Here is a 19,958-nt window from a genome sequence, read left to right as displayed (position 1 = left end):
GTGCTCCTGTGTTGGGTGCATATATATTTATAATTGTTATATCTTCTTCTTGGATTGATCTTTTGATCATTATGTAGTGTCCTTCTTTGTCTCTCATCATGGTCTTTATTTCAAAGTCTATTTTATCTGTTATGAGTATTGCTTCTCCTGCTTTCTTTTGGTCTCCTTTTGCATGAAATATCTGTTCCAGCTCTTCACTGTCAGTCTGTATGTGTCCCTGGTTTTGAGGTGGTCTCTTGTAGACAGCATATATAGGGGTCTTGCGTTTGTATCTATTTGGCCAGTCTGTCTTTTGGTTGGTGTGTTTAACCCCCAAAATTTCTTTTCATTTAAGGTGATTATTTTAGGTAGCTTTCTTTACATTTAAGGTAATTATTCGGAGAAGGTAATGGCAACCCACTCCAGTACTCTTGCCTGGAAAATCCTATGGGCGGAGGAGCCTGGTGGGCTGCCATCTATGGGGTCGCACAGAGTCAGACACGACTGAAGTGACTTAGTAGCAGCATGATCCCTTTACCATTTCTTTTGTTGTTTTGGGTTCATTTTTATAAACCCTTTCTGTGTTTCCTGTCTAGAGAGGGTCCTTTGGCATTTGTTGAAGAGCTGATTTGGTGTGCTGAATTTACAGTCAGCTTTTGCTTGTCTGTAAAACTTTTGATTTCTGCTTCATATCTGAATGAGATCCTTGTTGAGTACAGTAATCTGGGTTGTAGATTTTTCTCTTTCATCACTTTAAGTATGTCCTGCCATTCCCTTCTGGTCTGAAGAGTTTCTATTGAAAGATCAGCTTTTATCCTTATCCCCTTGTGTGTTATTTGTTGCTTTTCCCTTGCTGCTTTTAATATTTGCTCTTTGTGTTTAATTTTTGTTAGTTTGTTTAATATGTGTCTTCAGGCATTTTGCCTTGGGTTTATCCTGTTTGGGTCTCTCTGGGTTTCTTGGACTTGGATGACTTTTCCTTCCCCATTTTAGGGAAGTTTTTGACTATTATCTCCTCAAGTTTTTTCTTATCCCTTTCTTTTTGTTTTCTTCTTCTGGGACACCTATTTTTGAATATTGCGATGTTTAACATCATTCCAGAGGTCTCTGAGGTTGTCCTCATTTCTTTTTTTCTTTTTTCCTTCTTAACTCTCTGCTTCATTTATTTCCACCATTGTGTCTTCCACCTCACTTATCCTCTCTTCTACCTCAGTTTTTCTACTGTTGGTTCCCTCCAGAGTGTTTTTAATCTCAGTTATTGCATTGTCCATTATTGCTTGACCCTTCTTTAATTTGTTCTAGGTCATGGTTAAACATTTCTTTCTTCTTCTCAATCCTTGTCTCTAGTGTGTTTATCTGTAACTCCATTTTAAGATTTTGGATTATATTTACTATCATTATTCTGAATTCTTTTTTAGGTGGACTCCCTATCTCCTCCTCTTTGGTTTGGTTTGGTGGGTTTTTGTCATGTTCCTTCACCTGATGAATATTTCTCTGTGTTTTCATTTTGTTTAGATTGCTGTGTTTGGGGCTTCCTTTCTGCAGGCTAGAAGATTGTGGTTCCTCTTAATTTTGAATTCTGCTCCCTGTGGGTGGGGTTGGACCAGTGGCTTTTTGGGGTTTCCTTGGGGGCACTTGTGTCTGTGTTCTGATGGGTGGAACTGGATCTCTTCTCTCTGGACTGCAGTCAAGTGTCCAGTAGTGAGTTTGGGGATGTCTGTGGGTTTGGTATGGCTTTGGGCAGCCCATCTTTTAATGTTCAGGGTTGTGTTACTGTTTTTCTGGAGAGTTAGTGTGGTGTTAATTAGCTTAGTTAGCTTGTTGACTCTTGGGTGGAGCTTGGTTTCAGTGTAGGTATGGAGACTTTTGGTGGGCTCTTGTCTATTAATGTTCCCTGCAGTCAGGAGTTTTCTGATATTCTAGAGTTCTGTAGTTGAGCCTCTTGCCTTAGGTCCTCCTCCTATAAGAATGTCAACACTTCTCCATCCATACAGTGCAGAAGATAAAACTCCTAGGTTAATGGTGAAACAACTCTCTGCAGCCAGAAACACCCAGAAAGACTCACAGAGTTTTATAAACAAGAGAAGAGGGAGGAAGGAGATAGAGGTGACCAGGAGGAGCAAAGGGAGAGTTAAAAGGGGAGAGAGCAGTCAAGCCAGTAATCAAGTCCCTCAGTGAAAATGGATACTGAAGATTAGATTCCTAAAGGTGCAAAATTGATAACAAATTAAAAAAAGGAAAGATTAAAAACTAGAATAGAGATTTAACTCTCAAAAATTCAATATAAATAATAGAAAACAAAATCAGTCAGAAAAATGAAAAAAATATATATGTAATTAGTTTTAAAAAATAGGTCTTTTTTTCTCCAGAGAGGTAATAGTAGGCTATAAAAATGAAAGTTAAAGGAGTAATAAATAATTTTTTTTTAACTGCAAAGTGATAATAGTAAAATATATCGAGGAATTTCTCTGGCACTGTTATGGGTAGTGTGGGGTCAGTTCAGTGTCAGATAGTCCATTGTTCTAGCTTGTACTTCTTCTCAAGGTCTACAAGTGAAGTCGCTCAGACGTGTCCAACTCTTTGCAACCCCATAGACTGTAGCCTGTCAGGCTCCTCTGTCTATGGGATTTTCCAGGCAAGAGTGCTGGAGTGGATTGCCATTTCCTTCTCCAGGGGATCTTCCCGACCCAGGAATTGAACCTGGGTCTCCCGCATTGCAGGCAGACGCTTTACCGTCTGAGCCACCAGGGAAAAATGTGCAGTCCCAGCATTACCTGCTGGGTTTTAGTCTGTGGAAGGAGTTTCCCCCTTCTTTGTTTATTTTGGCTTCTTCTTTTGCAAGTCTCTTCAGTGTCTAGTTTCTGCCCTGATATGAGGGAATGAAGGTGGCCACTTATTTAGGCTACTTGTTTAGTTGTCCTGTGGAGAGGGAGGGACACTCTAAACAGATAGCTCTGGCACGAGTGGGGGGTGCTCACAGTGGATGAACCACAATTGGTTTGCCACAGGCGAAGGCGGCATGTACTTTGCAGTCCACACTACTCAGGCTCCAGGGTGCTCTGTAAGGGCGCTGTCCCAAGTGGACCTTGTGTTTTGTACACGTCCCAGGTCTGAGCCACTGAGGTTCTCGGTGCTCTGCAAGGGCACAGACGCGGTTGGTTTGTACGTTTGTGCCCTTTCCAGGTCCAGGCAGCTCAGGTGACTGGTTGCTTGGTGAGTGCACTGTCCCAGCTGGGCCATGTGTCTTATCACTTCCCTGGTCCCGGCCACTCGGTTTGCCAAGTGTACGGCCAAGACACAGTCCCAGATGTGCTGTGTGTCTCCTCTGGGGAGCTGATCTCAGGCTCGACCCTCCTGGCAGATGTCAGCCATCCAGGATCCCAGGAAGATGTGGTTAGCAACTGGTAGCCTGCTCACAGTTTGGTGGAAGATGTGGTCTCTGGCGCTGAGATTGCAGTGGCCCCTTGCCTTCCGGCTCTGGCTGTCATACACTTGCATCTCTGCCTCCCAGGAGGGAGGGCCCTAAACAGCAGCTGGCTTGTTCTCCTTTGGTGTTTGCTAGGGCACAAGTCTTTGTTCTATGAGTGTGCCAAGGGTCACCATAAGGAGTCAGAACCTTTAGAGGGAAAAGTCCTTTTTCCTTCTTTTTGTCTCTCTGGCAGTGGCACGGTTTAGGTTGCTATGTCACATTAGCCCCCTCAGATTGTCCTCAGGGCATTCAAGCCCGGTCCTCACCCTATGGATCGTCGGTGCAGCCCATGCCTCCCTGCCCAGCCTCCACTCACCGCTGGCAAACGCAAGTGTCTGAGCTGCTTCTCCACTGGTAGTTGTGGTTAGGCACATATTCTGTGTGGTTTGTTTTTTTCTTCCTGTTACATTGCCCTCAGATTCCAAAGCTCCCCACTGACATGCCTGTGAGAGGGTTTCCTGTTGTGTGGAAACTTCTTCATGACTCCCTCCTCCGGATGGATCTCCTTCCCTAAATCCTTTGTCTCTGTTTTTGCCTTTTATATTTTCTCCTACCTCCTTTCAAAGAGATTGGGCTGCCTTTCTGGGTGTCTGGGGTCCTCCACGATCATTCACAAGTTGTTTTGTTGAAATTGTTCAACATTCAAATGATCTTTTGATGAATTTATAGTGGAGAAAGTGGTCTCCCCATCCTGTTTCTCTGCCATCTGGGGAGACCCCATCACGAGAGTATACTTTAAACTTGATACTTTTGAACAGAAAACAGTCCTTTCCACTGTTGTTGTGAAGTTGTATCCCTTAAAAAATTGCCAATGTCTTTAATTCCAGAATGTCTGTTAATGTACACGGGTGGAAAAGGGAGGCTATATGTGAACAATTTAGAGCACATAAGATGAAAAACATCTTTTAATCTAACATTAATTCAGAAAATAACTTTTTCCCTAACATTTTCTCCTTTGTTTTCTGAAAATTAATTCAGAATTATATTTTTAAAAATCCTTCAAAAGACAATTTTGAAGTTTTATCTTTAAATAAAAACCCTGATGTATGTAACAGTTTAAAATTTGAGCTTATTTAATTGAAATATCATTATAAATAAAAAAATATAACCGTTAAGGAAAAGAGAAAGATTAAAGTGAAAACAGTGCTGTGGCTAAAGGTGATATTTATTCCTTTGTCTTCTGACAGCTTGAAGGTCCATGTGTTTTGCAAATTCAAAAAATTCGCAATGTTGCTGCACCAAAGGATAATGAAGAATCTCAGGCTGCACCAAGGATGTTGCGTTTACAGATGACTGATGGTCATATAAGTTGCACAGCAGTAGAATTTAGTTACTTGTCAAAAATAAGGTAATTGGCTCTTTATTGTGTTTATTTGTTGTGTTTAAAGGTACAATTCACAATGGATTTTGTTTCTAAGACCTTTGAAAAGAAGGAATCAACTCTTAAGTACATGTTACAGTTTTTCAGGATAAATTAGAGAGTTTGTGCTATATCTGTAAAGAGAAATATTTTAAATTAGATTTAGTTGCTTTAGTATTAATAACAAAAACAGAAATTTAAGGTGTTCTTACATGGAAAGTAATCTTGTCAATTTTATCACTAAATTTTAGATCGTTAAAAATTTTCAGAATAGAAAGTGAAAGTGAAGTCACTTAGTTGTGTCTGACTCTGCGACCCCATGGACTGTAGCTTAACAGGCTCCTCCGTTCATGGGATTTTCCAGGCAAGAGTACTGGAGTGGGTTGCCATTTCCTTCTCCAGAGGATTTTCCTGACCTAGGGATCGAACCCGGGTTTCCTGCACTGTAGGCAGACACTTTACAATCTGCAAAATTTCTTTGAATATGTTACAGTCTGCCAAATTTCTTTAAATTTAAATTTAAATATGTTACAGTTTCTTCCTTGACAGTTAGTTGTGTCCATCACACTGTTTAGTGGTTTAAAAAAGTTATAGGCAAATGAGTTTTCTTGGGGGAAATGATTGAAGCTAGAGAGATTTGTATGTTGCTCCACTTTCTAAGAGGAGGAATAACTCTGTAAGGAAAATTTTCCAAATCCTTCTTTTGCCTGTTTTTATAATAGGCTTTTAGAGTCATGCCTGTTGGAATGGAAAAAAGCAGTGAGAAGCAAGGGAAAGTGTCTCCATTATTATCAGTGTCTCCATTAGATCTGTTTGAACTCTTTTTTTCTGAGATGAGAATTTTCACTGGACATTTGCAAACAGTCCCCCTCCCTTTTTTCTTTTCTTAATCATTTTACATGCTTATGTTTGCTGCTCAGGGTCTTTTGTGCTTTTTCCATTTAATATTAATACTGAGACCATACTTCTTTCCTGCCCAAGCATTTGTTCTAACATTTTTATCTGGTGCTGGAGGGTCAAAGATGAAAAGAATTTAGATTTTGCCCCTTAAGTAGCTTGTATGGTGGAGAAAGCAATGGCAACCCACTCCAGTACTCTTACCTGGAAAATCCCATGGACGGAGGAGCCTGGTAGGCTGCAGTCCATGGGATCGCTAAGAGTTGGACACGACTGAGCAACTTCACTTTCACTTCTCACTTTCATGCATTGGAGAAGGCAATGGCAACCCACTCCAGACTTCTTGCCTCGAGAATCCCAGCCTGGTGGGCTGCTGTCTATGGGGTCGCACAGAGTCATACACGACTGAAGTGACTTAGCAGTAGCAGCAGCTTATATGGCAATGAGATAAGCACACAGCATACAGATTATAATATATATATAATCTGAAATGAATAGGAGTTCAGGAAATTGCCTTTACCTAGGGGAGCCAGGAATAAGACTTAAAATATGAATAGGTATTTTGAGAGAGATTGGGGTGGGGGATAGCACATGCAAAGACAGGGTACCTTGACAACAGATGAGTGAAAAGTTACACTTAGAGGAGCTTAGGTGATTGGCATGGTGGTATATGGGAGGAAATATGGTAGGTTGAGGCCTTGTATTCCATAGTCAGTGATCTCGTTCTTTTTTTCTTCCTTCAGCTAGTGTCTGCCTTTGGTGAGGGAGGCTCCTTCCTTAGAAGATAGTATATATGTTTGTCTAAAATGCTGATTTTCGTATACAAAGCAGGGTATATTGACTTTGTGATTATGTTGTCTTTTCTTTGAAGAGTACTTTTATGGAGAAATACAGGCTTTCCTCCTTTGACACATTTAGTGAACTCCAAAGCCAAAGGAGTTCACAAATGACTGAGTAGGAAGACTTGCTATGTAATGGCTCATTCTCTCATTTTACTGCTGTATATTTTTCTGTGGTAAATGAAAGCACAAGATTGGCCCAGAGAAGAGGGTCTCTTATGCTGTTCACTGTTTTCTTTTGTTGAATTTATTACATTTTGACAATTGAGAAAAAAATGTTGCTTCTTTCTCATTTGCTCTTCATTGAAATAGCATGACTACTTTTGGTTCTATAGAAACAGTAGCTTACAGAAGTGTTCTCCCATGCGAACAAGTTGGGAAACTATTTTCGAAATAAGTTTGGTCATTAGTGGTTGTAACTCACTAGGGAGGATAAACCAGGAATTGGTATAGAATGTGTTTTCTCCACTGGGCGTTGCATTTCTCTGGGGGTGCTTCTTTCTACTCATCTATCGTACCTCCAGCCTCATTTCTTACTGAAGTTTTTTTTTTTTTTTCTTTTTTAATTTCAATGAAGAGAGAGAATAAAGGAACTTTGGAGTGCCAATCAAGTATTAGTTAAATTGCAATATGCTCTCTGAGTAAGTTATGACCCTAAAGGTGATATAATAAAAATTTTATTAAAATTTTAGCACCTGTTTATTCTTTTGTGGGAATAGAATTGTAATTTGGTGACTATAACTCTTTCTCAGTTAGCCTAGTGAGATTGTATGTCTGACTCCAAATAATTCACTGTCTTTTCTCTCTTATTAGAGAAAGAGTTTGGAAAGGTATAGTCATTGTACATAAAGATAACTCATTATCTGCTTTCACATTTGCTTTTGGTTTTAAAAATATATTATCATAATGAAAAGGCCCCTGTAATTTGCTTCCTACTTTTTAAGGTCTTATGTAGTTTCTTATATTGCTAATTTGTGACTTTTACATTTTCATTACACTTTCCAATTATATCAGTATGTTAGAAATTGGCTAAAAATGGCTCTAAAGAATACATTGGTTTTATGCAAATATTGTAATTCATTAATAATTTCTTTATAGGTTAAGAGTAGGGCAGCCTGGTATTCTTGGTGCTTATTTTTTTAAATTTATCCCTAAATGATGACTATAGAGTTAGAAAATCTGTATCAGCTGTTTAACTGGAACTGGGAAAAACTTCACTTAATGTATCTGTATTCAGTTGTTGCTGATTTTGAAGTTTGATAGGCATTGTGCAAAGTTTCCTACATTTATTACCATATAGCTCTCTACTTAAGAGTTAAATTAGGCAAGGCTGTCCATGACCATTTGTTTTGTTAAGTTACATAAAATGACTAAGAATGATTAAGCATGGGGTCCTCAGGATAATTTTTACCAATTAATGTTTTACTCTGTATGGGATCTTTGAAACCTTAAAAATAGGCATATTCTGTGTCTTCTTGTTAATGACCATTTTATCAACCATTTTTCTTCAAAATAAACAGAGATGCCAATGCTTTCATTGATTTGCTTTTTTAAAAATTTAATTTATTTATTTTAATTGGAGGATAATTACTTTACAATATTGTGGTGGTTTTTGCGATACATTGACATGAATCAGCCAAGGGTGCTCCCCATCTTGGGGAGTAACATGTGTCTCCTCATCCTGAACCACCCCCCACGCTCCTCCCATCCTCCACCAATTGATTTGCTTTTGCACTATCACCCACTCCAGTATTCTTGCCTGGAGCATCCCATGGACAGAGGAGCCTGGCAGGCTACAGTCTGTAGGGTTGCAAAGAGTCGGACATGACTGAAGTGACTTAGTATGCACACACACATACCACATGGTGAATTTTATAAATTTTTGAAAATGTGACAGTGTGAAAGCCTTTCAGCATGATTTTCTAATTTATCCTAAGTGCTTTAGGACCGTCTTCATTCCTCTTTGCAGTTCTTTACCCCTTGCTGCTATGTTTGAAGAGATGCTGTGGGCCTTAGTATATATGCTTTTACTTTAGGATAAACCTGTGTGATGAAATGGATTTCTTCCATTTTTTCCTTTACTGAAAGACTGGTAGAAGGATAAACAATTTTTTCTCTGGTTTTTGTAAAAGGGGTCATAGTGTGATAATGTTTGTCCCAAATATGATAATGTTAACCTATTATGGAAAAATCCTTTTGAAGTCAGTATGCTTTAGAGTAAATAACTCTCATTTGATCTTTAACTGGATGGTTAACAAAAAGAACATTGTTTTATGTGGATTACAGTAGTTTATATAGATGTTAAAGGTCTTGGTTTCTTACAGATTTGTTATCTCTTTGTATTGGAATTTACTTTTTTAACATAGTATAAAATGAGGTTTGGAAAAATGGAAAATTCTTTCCATTACACATTTCTCTCCACATGTTAACACCTTGTAATTATCAAGGCAGAATTGTTTAACATCCTTTGAGATCATAGACTCCAAGTATCTTAAAAGAAGGAGCTGTAAACATTGCCCTGAAAACTTGCTTTAAAGCTTTACCTGACCTGTTACTTAGGGTAACTCTGGGAGTTGGTGATGGACAGGGAGGCCTGGAGAGCTGCAGTTCACAGGGTCGCAAAGAGTAGGACACGACCAAGTGACTGAACTGAACTGACCTGACCTGTTAGTTTGTAGATAAACAACTGATAATAAGGTTTGAATGGTGCTAATAGAGTTTAGAAATTCTCTCTATAAAAAATGGTTGCCCTTCCTCCCCAAGTGATGTAGTAAATTTAGACTATAATTCACCTGTTATTAGTAAATGACAATGGTGTCTGCAAAATTTTGCTTTGTACTTCTTCAAATTTGATTATTTTTATTGTGTCATTATGAAGAAAAACCTTCAGATTTTTGGTATTTAATATTCATTAAAAGACATTTATGCCAAAACCAATACAGAATTGTAAAGTAAAAATTAAAAATAAATAAATAAATTAAAAAAAAAAAACAAAAAACTAACAAGTATGAAAGGAGAAATTAACAATAACAATAATAGTGGGAGACTTTAATACCCCACTCACACCTATGGACGGATCAACTAAAAAGAAAATTAACAAAGAAACGCAAACTTTAAATGATACAATAGACCAGTTAGACCTAATTGATATATATAGGACATTTCACCCCAAAACAATGAATTTCACCTTTTTCTCAAGTGCTCACGGAACCTTCTCCAGGATAGATCACATCCTGGGCCATAAATTAACCTTGATAAATTCAAAAAAATTGAAATCATTCCAAGCATCTTTTCTGACCATAATGCACTAAGATTAGATCTCAATTACAGGAGAAAAACTATTAAAAATTCCAACATATGGAAGCTGAACAACACGCTTCTGAATAACCAACAAATCACAGAAGAAATCAAAAAAGAAATCAAAATATGCATAGAAACAAATGAAAATGAAAACACAACAACCCAAAACCTGTGGGACACTATAAAAGCAGTGCTAAGAGGAAAGTTCATAGCAATATGGGCATACCTCAAGAAACAAGAAAAAAGTCAAATAAATAACCTAACTCTACACCTAAAGCAACTAGAAAAGGAAGAAATGGAAAACCCCAGAGTTAGTAGAAGGAAAGAAATCTTAAAAATTAGAGCAGAAATAATTGCAAAAGAAACAAAAGAGACCATAGAAAAATCAACAAAGCCAAAAGCTGGTTCTTTGAAAGGATAAATAAAATTGACAAACAATTAGCCAGACTCATCAAGAAACAAAGGGAGAAAAATCAAATCAATGAAATTAGAAATGCAAATGGAGAGATCACAACAGACAACACAGAAATACAAAGGATCATAAGAGACTACTATCAGCAATTATATGCCAATAAAATGGACAATGTGGAAGATATGGACAAATTCTTAGAAAAGTACAACGTTCCAAAACTGAACCAGGAAGAAATAGAAAATCTTAACAGACCCATCACAAGCACAGAAATTGAAACTAATGAGAAATCTTCCAGCAAACAAAAGCCCAGGTCCAGATGGCTTCACAGCTGAATTCTACCAAAAGTTTAGAGAAGAGCTAACACCTATCCTACTCAAATTCTTCCAGAAATTTGCAGAGGAAGATAAACCTCCAAACTCATTCTATGAGACCACCATCGCCCTAATACCAAAACCTCACGAAGATGCTACAAAAAAAGAAAACTATAGGCCAATATCACTGATGAACACAGATGCAAAAATCCTTAACAAAATTCTAGCAAACAGAATCCAACAACACATTAAAAAGATCATACACCTTGACCAAGTGGGTTTTATCCCAGGGATGCAAGGATTCTTCAATATCCGCAAATCAGTCACTGTAATTCACCACCTTAACAAATTGAAAAATAAAAGCCATATGATTATCTCAATAGATGCAGAGAAGGCCTTTGACAAAATTCAACATCCATTTATGATAAAAACTCTCCAGAAAGCAGGAATAGAAGGAACATACCTCAACATAATAAAAGCTATATATGACAAACCCACAGCAAACATTATCCCCAGTGGTGAAAAATTGAAAGCATTTCCCCTAAAGTCAGGAACAAGACAAGGGTGCCCACTTTCACCACTACTATTCAACATGGTTCTGGAAGTTTTGGCCACAGCAATCAGAGCAGAAAAAGAAATAAAAGGAATCCAGATTGAAAAAGAAGAAGCAAAACTCTCACTGTTTGCAGATGACACGATCCTCTACATAGAAAACCCTAAAGACTCCATCAGAAAATTACTAGAGCTAATCAATGAATATAGTAAAGTTGCAGGATATAAAACTGACACACAGAAATCCCTTGCATTCCTATACACTAATAATGAGAAAGTAGAAAAAGAAATTATGGAAACAATTCCATTCACCATTGCAACGAAAAGAATAAAATACTTAGGAATATATCTACGTAAAGAAACTAAAGACCTATATATAGAAAACTATAAAACACTGATGAAAGAAATCAAAGAGGACACTAATAGATGGAGAAATATACCATGTTCATGGATCGGAAGAATCAATATAGTGAAAATGAGTATACTAGCAAAAGCAATCTACAGATTCAATGCAATCCCTATCAAGCTACCAGCGGTATTTTTCACAGAACTAGAACAAATAATTTCAAGATTTGTATGGAAATACAAAAAACCTCGAATAGCCAAAGCAATCTTGAGAAAGAAGAATGGAACTGGAGGAATCAACTTGCCTGACTTCAGGCTCTATTACAAAGCCACAGTCATCAAGACAATATGGTACTGGCACAAAGACAGAAATATAGATCAATGGAACAAAATAGAAAGCCCAGAGATAAATCCACACACCTATGGATACCTTATCTTTGACAAAGGAGGCAAGAATATACAATGGAGTAAAGACCATCTCTTTAACAAGTGGTGCTGGGAAAACTGGTCAACCACTTGTAAAAGAATGATACTAGATCACTTTCTAACACCACACACAAAAATAAACTCAAAATGGATTAAAGATCTAAATGTAAGACCAGAAACTATAAAACTCCTAGAGGAGAACATAGGCAAAACACTCTCTGACATAAATCACAGCAGGATCCTCTATGATCCACCTCCCAGAATACTGGAAATAAAAGCAAAAATAAACAAATGGGATCTAATTAAACTTAAAAGCTTCTGCACAACAAAGAAAAATATAAGCAAGGTGAAAAGACAGCCTTCTGAATGGGAGAATATAATAGCAAATGAAGCAACTGACAAATAACTAATCTCAAAAATATACAAGCAACTTATGCAGCTCAATTCCAGAAAAATAAACGACTTAATCAAAAAATGGGTGAAAGAACTAAATAGCCATTTCTCCAAAGAAGACATATGGATGGCTAACAAACACATGAAAAGATGCTCAACATCACTCATTAGAGAAATGCAAATCAAGACCACAATGAGGTACCACTTCACACCAGTCAGAATGGCTGCGATCCAAAAGTCTGCAAGCAATAAATGCTGGAGAGGGTGTGGAGAAAAGGGAACCCTCCTACATTGTTGGTGGGAATGCAAACTAGTACAGCCACTATAGAGAACAGTGTGGAGATTCCTTAAAAAATTGCAAATAGAAATGCCTTATGTCCCAGCAATCCCCCTGCTGGGCATACACACCGAGGAAACCAGAATAGAAAGAGACACATATACCCTAATGTTCATTGCAGCACTGTTTATAATAGCCAGGACATGGAAGCAACCTAGATGTCCATCAGCAGATGAATGGATAAGAAATCTGTGGTTCATATACACAATGGAGTATTACTCAGCCATTAAAAAGAATACATTTGAATCAGTTCTAATGAGATGGAGAAACTGCAGCCGATTATACAGAGTGAAGTAAGCCAGAAAGAAAAACATCAATACAGTATACTAACACATATATATGGATTTAGAAAGATGGTAATGATGACCCTGTATGCGAGACAGCAAAAGAGACACAGATGTGTCTAGCGGACGTTTGGACTCAGGGTGAGGGAGAGGATGGGATGAATTGGGAAAATGGCACTGAAGCATGTATACTATCATGTAAGAAACGAATCGCCAGTCTATGTTTGAAGCAGGATATAGGATGATTGGGGCTGGTTCATGGTGATGATCCAGAGAGATGATATGGGGTGGGAGGTGGGAGGGGGGTTCATGTTTGGGAACTCATGTATACCCGTGGTGGATTCATGTCAATGTATGGCAAAACCAATACAGTATTGTAAAGTAAAATAAAGTAAAAATAAAAATTAAAAAAAAAAAGAAAAAAAGAGACATTTTACTATTTGTACTGATAATACATTAAAAATTGTTGTGGTTAATAAAAGAGTTTTAAACACCTTAAAAAAATGAGGTTTGTAAAGCTAAGGGGAAAAGAGAGCAAATCTTACATTTATACTATATGATAGAGTCATGGAAGTACTTTCACATCTTTTGTTCTCTTTATCTTTATGTCCATGAGCTGTGATTTCTATTATCCATATATTTTTACATGTAGAAAAAAGTTAAGGTAGAAAATGACAGTCTGGTACCTGGTCTTCTGACTTCTCCCTGATGACCTGTTCACACTATATAGCCCATCACCTGAAAAATAGTTTTCACATTAGTACATTTTGAAGAATTTTACTAGGTCATAGTATGGGACTGGATTCTAGTTTGGGGAAGGAGCTTAAATGTGTTTCAACTCTTTTTTTTTTTTTTTTCCTTTGCTTTAGCCTAAACACACCACCTGGAACTAAAGTTAAACTCTCAGGCGCTGTGGACATAAAGAATGGATTCCTACTCCTGAATGACTCTAACACCACAGTTCTCGGTGGTGAAGTAGAACACCTCATTGAGAAGTGGGAGTTACAGAGAGTAAGTATAGACTATGAAGAATGGTTTGAACTTTTAAAATATTATACCCTTTTTATTATTGTCTTTCTTTTAAAGGATCATCCTATAATGAATAGTAAAATTAGTTCTTTATGCCAGAATTGAATAGAGTGGAATACAGTGATCTGTATAGAAATTATCTACCTTTGTTTAAGCATATTGTTCTTCTAAGACAGATGCCTTTTTTCAATATTTGTTATATTTTATTACATATTTTGTAAGTCAGTCTTTACTGACAAGTTTTTAAAACTGCTAAGATACCAGTTATAAGCTATGTGTAATATTGTTTTTGTCTAGTCATCAAGTCATGTTCAACTCTTTTGTGACTCCCATGGACTACAGCTTGCCAGACTCCTCTGTCCATGAGATTTCGCAGGCAAGAATACTGGTGTGGGTTGCCATTTTCTTCTCTGGGGGATCTTCCTGACCTGGGGAACAAACCCACATCTTCTGCATTGGTGGGCAGATTCTTCACCACTGAACCAGGGAAGCCCTATGTATAATATATCTGTGTTTAATTCTTTCTGCAGAAAACAAGTGTTTGTGCTTATGTATGAATAACATGTATTTATCTTATCTATAAACACACATAGATACAAGTGAAAGCAAATTCGAATTTCGCTATAAGGAAAGGATTCTTGTTGCATTTGACTTTGTAGTCACATTAGTTGATGTTTTCACCATTTATGTTAACAGTATCTTCATCCTCCTAGTCATCTATGTTATCTAATAATTATCCTTCTACTTTGCTTCTAGCCACCAGTTCTGTTGGTCAACTGCAGTCAGATCTCTCATCAGTGTCTTGCTCTCAGGTTCCATTGATATTACTGTAGTTTAATTCTCTGGCCCAGGCTATTTGTAGTAGCCTTTTAGCTGGTTTTACCACATATCCTTCTTCTATCTTCTAATTTATTGTACTCTGCCAGAGTATCTTTAACATAACTCAGACCAATGCTACACCCTACTTTTATTTCACATACCTTAGTCGGGGATTCAAGGTCATTTATAATCTAGCCCTAGTTCTAGTTTATCTTTTCAGCTTTCTTAATTTTTTTCACATAGGTTTTGTTTTAGCTAAATGGAACTATTTACTCTTCTGTTCTTTGGGCTTTTCTCAGTTGTTCTTTTGAAAAAGAAGAAAGATTTTCCCAATTTTAGGATAATTTGTCTTAGTTTCTCTTTTATTTTTTAAAATTATTTTATTATTCTTATCTTATTTATTTTTATTTTTTGGCTGTTATGTGCAGCATGTGAGATCTTAGTTTCTCAACCAGGGATTGAACCCTTGACCCCTGAATTGGAATGGCAGTCTTAACCACTGGATCACCAGGGTAGTCCCAGTTTCTCTCCTAATTCATGCATGACCATATTGTCCCCATGCTTTTTTTATTTTGGTTTTATTTATTTTTTTAAAATTTATTATTTTAATTGGGGGATAATTACTTTACAATATTGTGATGGTTTTTGGTATACATCAACATGAGTCGACCATACTTTTAAACTCAAAATGCTTGTTTTTTCACATAGTGAAATATTTGTTCCTTTATTGAATTCTTAGAATACTTTATTCATGATATGAAGAAGCATATTATTTTTTTACCTAGCAATAAAATCATACTTACTTCTTATCTCCTTTGATTGTAAGCTTTTTGAAGTCAGAATTCCTGTTTTTGTTATTTTTATTCAGTTCTACAAATATCTGTTGAACAGTGTGTATGCCTTGTGCTAGACTCTTGTATCTGTATATCATGTAATCCACCTAGCAGTCTTTTTTTTTTTTTTATTTTATTTTTATTTATTTATTGATTTTTTATTTTACTTTACAATTCTGTATTGGTTTTGCCATACATTGACATGAATCCACCATGGGTGTACACGTGTTCCCAAACATGAACCCCCCTCCCACCCCCCTCCCCACAAGAGTGTTATGTCCATATAGATCAGAAAATAGGCTTTAAGACCTGTTAAATTTATTTTATGATTGATGGGTCTGAGCCTTCCTGTATCTCCAGAGTGATGGCTCTGAGTCTTACATGTAATACATAAAGCGATTTGATAGTTTCATATAAATAGCCAAGTTTATGAACTGTGAGTTTCCTAGAGAAATCTCACCCATTTCTTGTGATCTTTTCCTTTTATAAGTTGATATATTGTATCCTTAGAGATTTTTTTAAAGTGTGTTAATATGTTCTCAAGTCAGATAAACATATTATATATAACTTTTCCAACCCAGCCAAAACTATTAATAATTAAGCTTGTATTCCAGTATCAAATGGCAAAGTTCATCAGTGGAAAACTGCAGTTACTTTTGCGTTAACCTACCTCACTGATTGTAAAGTAGACCAAACATTCCTCAGAAATTACTCATCTCCAACATGCAAACACACACATACAAACACATTTACTCACACACACACACACACACACACACACACACAGATCAGTGGTAGTTTGACAATTATCCTTGTAATGTTTTATTATATGTTTTTGCACTTTGTTTTCTGAGAGCCATGCTAGTATTTCTTTTTGTGCTGTGCTTAGTCACTTAGTCATATCAAACTCTTTGTGACCACATGGACTGCAGCCCGCCAGGCTTCTCTGTCCATGGGGATTCTATAGGCAAGAACTGGAGTGGATTGCCATGCTTTCCTCCAGGCGATCTTCCCGACCCAGGAGTTGAACTGGGGTTTCCTGCATTCCGGGCAGATTCTTTACCAACTGAGCTACCAGGGAAGCCCTATTATTTCTTTATAAAGACTTTTGGGGAAAAAAAAAAAAGCCCTAGTATTTCTTTTTAGAGGGCAGTAAAAATTTACATGGAAAAGTTTGAAAACATCTTAATATGATAATAGTTCTCTTTGGTTTTATAGGTTTTTGATTTTGGTAACCATAGTGATGGAGAAATCATGGAGCGTTCGAATTACTTGAGCATCTGGCAGGTGATACCCATAGAAATCAAATGTACACATAAAAATCATAAACCATAGAGTTAATTTTGGAAGCAGTGGGGTTTTCTTGTGGAAGTTTGATGGGTTTAGCTCTTTGGCTCTTAAATTTAAGTGTTTGATCCATTTTTAACTAATTCTTAAACATGGTGTAAGCAAAGGGTAAAACTTCATTCTTTTCCATGTGGATATCCAATTTTCCCAGCACCATTTGTTGAAGAGACTCTTCTTTCCCTAATGAATGACCTTATCACCTTCATCAAAAATCACTTGACTTGAACAGCATGGAGATCAAACCAATCAATCCTAAAGGAAATAAGCCCTGAATATTCATTGAAAGGACTGATCCTGAAGCTGAATCTCCAATACTTTGGCCACCGGATGTGAAGAGCCAACTCCTTGGAAAAGACCCTGATGCTGGGAAAGATTGAAGGCAGGAGGAGAAGGGGGCAACAGAGGATGAGATAGTTGGATGGCATCATCAACTCAACAAACATGATTTGAACTAACTCCAGGAGATAGTGAAGGACAGGGAAGCCTGGCATGCTGCAGTCCATGGGGTCCCAAATAGTTGGACACAACTGAGCAACTGAGCAACAACAAAATGCATGCAAGAATCTATTTCTGGGTTCTTTATTCGGTTAGTCTGTCTTATTGCCACTGTTTTGGTTCCTATAACTTTTTATTCAGTTTTGTAATCGAGAAGTATGAGCTTTTTTCAGGATTATTTTGACTATTCAGGGTCCCTTGAGATCCCATATGAATTTTAGTGTGGATTTTTCCGTTTCTGCGAAAAATATTCCTAGGATTTTAATAGGAATTACAGTGAATCTCTAGACCTATTTGAGTAGTACTAATATCTTAACATTAAATCTTCCAAGTCATGACCCTCTCGTCTTTTCATTTATTGGTATCTTCTTTAATATCTTTAAGCAATCTTTTGTAATTTTAATTGCACAGAACTTCTGCTTCTTTGTTTAAGTGTATCCCTAAATGTTTTATTCTGTTTGATTCTAGTATAAATGGAAGCCTGTAACTGGCCGTTGTTTTTTGCTCAGCCTGGTTCTCAGCAGTGACGTACAGGAGATCCTGTGTGGGTTTCTGGAGCATTTTTTCTGTACGGGACTCTCTTTTTCAAGCCTCTGCCCCAGGGCTTCCAATTATTTCAGTCCACCTTGAGCTATGAGACTGATTTTCCCACCGTAGCTTTCTGTGCTCTCTGTCTGCTTCATGTCTCAGACAGAAAGGCAGAGCTCACCTGTCATTTTTTCTCTTTCTCTTTGGACTTACAGTCCTACATTACTTCTTGCCATGTGTCATAAAACATTTGTTTCTTATATGTTGTCCATATTCCTAGTTGTAGAGGGAGATTTAAGTCTTGACTCATACATTCATCAGGATGGAAAGTAGAAATCCTGTAATATGCTTTTTATTATATAATGTGTATTGGAAAATGGTATTATTGGTAGCTAATATGAACTATAAGAAAGTCATAGCATAAAAAACTTGATTTTTTGGCTTTGGCTGGTCTTTTTTTTAAAATATCTAAATTAAAACTAGGGAAAGGACCTCTCAATTATTTTATGCATTTGTGTTTTTTTTTTTTTTTTACTAGATTTAACATCTTAAATACAGCTTATCAAGAAATATGATATTCATATACAGTTTATAGTGTTCTTTAATTAAACTGATTATTGTTGCCTTTAGTCTTAGTGCTTTTTAATATAACTGACATAAAATGCAAAATATACTTTATATAATACAGGGACTCTTGTTCTGTCCGTTAAGGCCTGTCTGGTTATTTGTGACACCACTGACTGCAATACACCTGCCTCCCCTATCCTTCATTGTCTCCTGGAGTTTGTTCAAACTCATGTTCATTGAGTCAATGATGCCATCCAACCATCTCATTCTATGCCACCCCCTTTTCCATTTTGCCTTCAATCTTTTCCAGTATCAGAGTCTTTTCCAGTGAGTTGGTTCTTCACATCAGGTGGCCAACATGTTGGAGTTTCAGCTTAAGTATCAGTCCTTACAATGAATATTCAGGGTTGATTTTCTTTAGGAGTGACTAGTTTGATCTCATTGCAGTCCAAGGGACTCTCAAAAGTCTTCTGTAGCACCACAGTTCAAAAGCATCGGTTGTTTCGTGCTCAACTTTCTTTTATGGTCCAACTCTCACATCCATATGTGACTACTGGAAAAACCGTAGCTTTGACTATATGGACTTTTGTTGGCAAAATGATGCCTCTGCTTTTTAATATACTGTCTGTGTTTGTCATAGCTTTCTTTCTAAGGAATGGCATCTTTTAATTTCATGGCTGCAGTCACCATCTGCAGTGATTTTAGAGCCCAAGAAAGGAAATAAATTAAAACCTGTCACTTCTTCTACTTTTTCCCTTTCTCTTTGCCATGAAGTGATGGGACTGGATATCATGATCTTAGTTTTTTGAATGTTGAATTTTAAGCCAGCTTTTTCACTCTCCTCTTTCACCCTCATCAAGAGGTTCTTTAGTTCCTCTTCAGTTTCTGCCATTAGGGTGGCATCATTTGCGTACCTGAGGTTGCTATGTTTCTCCTGGCAATCTTGATTCCAGCTTGTGATTCATCCAGCCCAGCATTTTTGATGATGTGCTTTTCATAAGTTAAATAAGCAGGGTGACAATATACAGCCTTATTATACTCCTTTCCCAATTTTGAACCAGTGTGTTGCTCCATGTCTGGTTCTAACTGTTGCTTCTTGACCTGCATACAGATTTCTTAAGAGACAGTAGAATGCTCTGGTATTCCCATCTCTTAAGAATTTTCCAGTTTGTTCTGATCTGCACAGTCAAAGGCGTAGTCAATGAAGCAGATATTTTTCTGGAATTGCTTTTTCTATGATCCAGCAGATGTTGGCACTTTGATCTCTGATTCCTGTGCCTTTTCTAAATCCAGCTTGAACATCTGGAAGTTCTCAGTTTACATATTGTTGAAGTCTAGCTTAGAGAACTTTCAGCATTACTTTGCTAGCATGTGAAATGAGTGCAATTGTGTATTAGTTTGAATATTCTTTGGCATAGCCTTTCTTTGGGATTGGA

General features: G+C 37.2%; 1 protein-coding gene across 2 annotated transcripts in view; it reads left to right on the top strand.

Annotated features, from left to right (window-relative positions):
• The window catches only part of TDRD3 (tudor domain containing 3), a 229,796-nt gene that overhangs the window by 95,641 nt on the left and 114,197 nt on the right, over positions 1–19,958 (top strand). For both annotated transcript variants that reach the window (XM_040267150.1, XM_040267151.1), the window contains exons 4-5: positions 4,636–4,796; positions 13,774–13,915. In XM_040267150.1, the coding sequence (XP_040123084.1) occupies positions 4,636–4,796; positions 13,774–13,915 (303 nt within the window). The remainder of the gene's footprint in view (positions 1–4,635; positions 4,797–13,773; positions 13,916–19,958) is intronic.

This window comes from Oryx dammah, unplaced genomic scaffold (assembly GCF_014754425.2).
Source record: "Oryx dammah isolate SB20612 unplaced genomic scaffold, SCBI_Odam_1.1 HiC_scaffold_24, whole genome shotgun sequence".
In the NCBI taxonomy this organism is placed as follows: domain Eukaryota; kingdom Metazoa; phylum Chordata; class Mammalia; order Artiodactyla; family Bovidae; genus Oryx; species Oryx dammah.
This window is presented reverse-complemented; position numbering and strand designations above follow the sequence as displayed.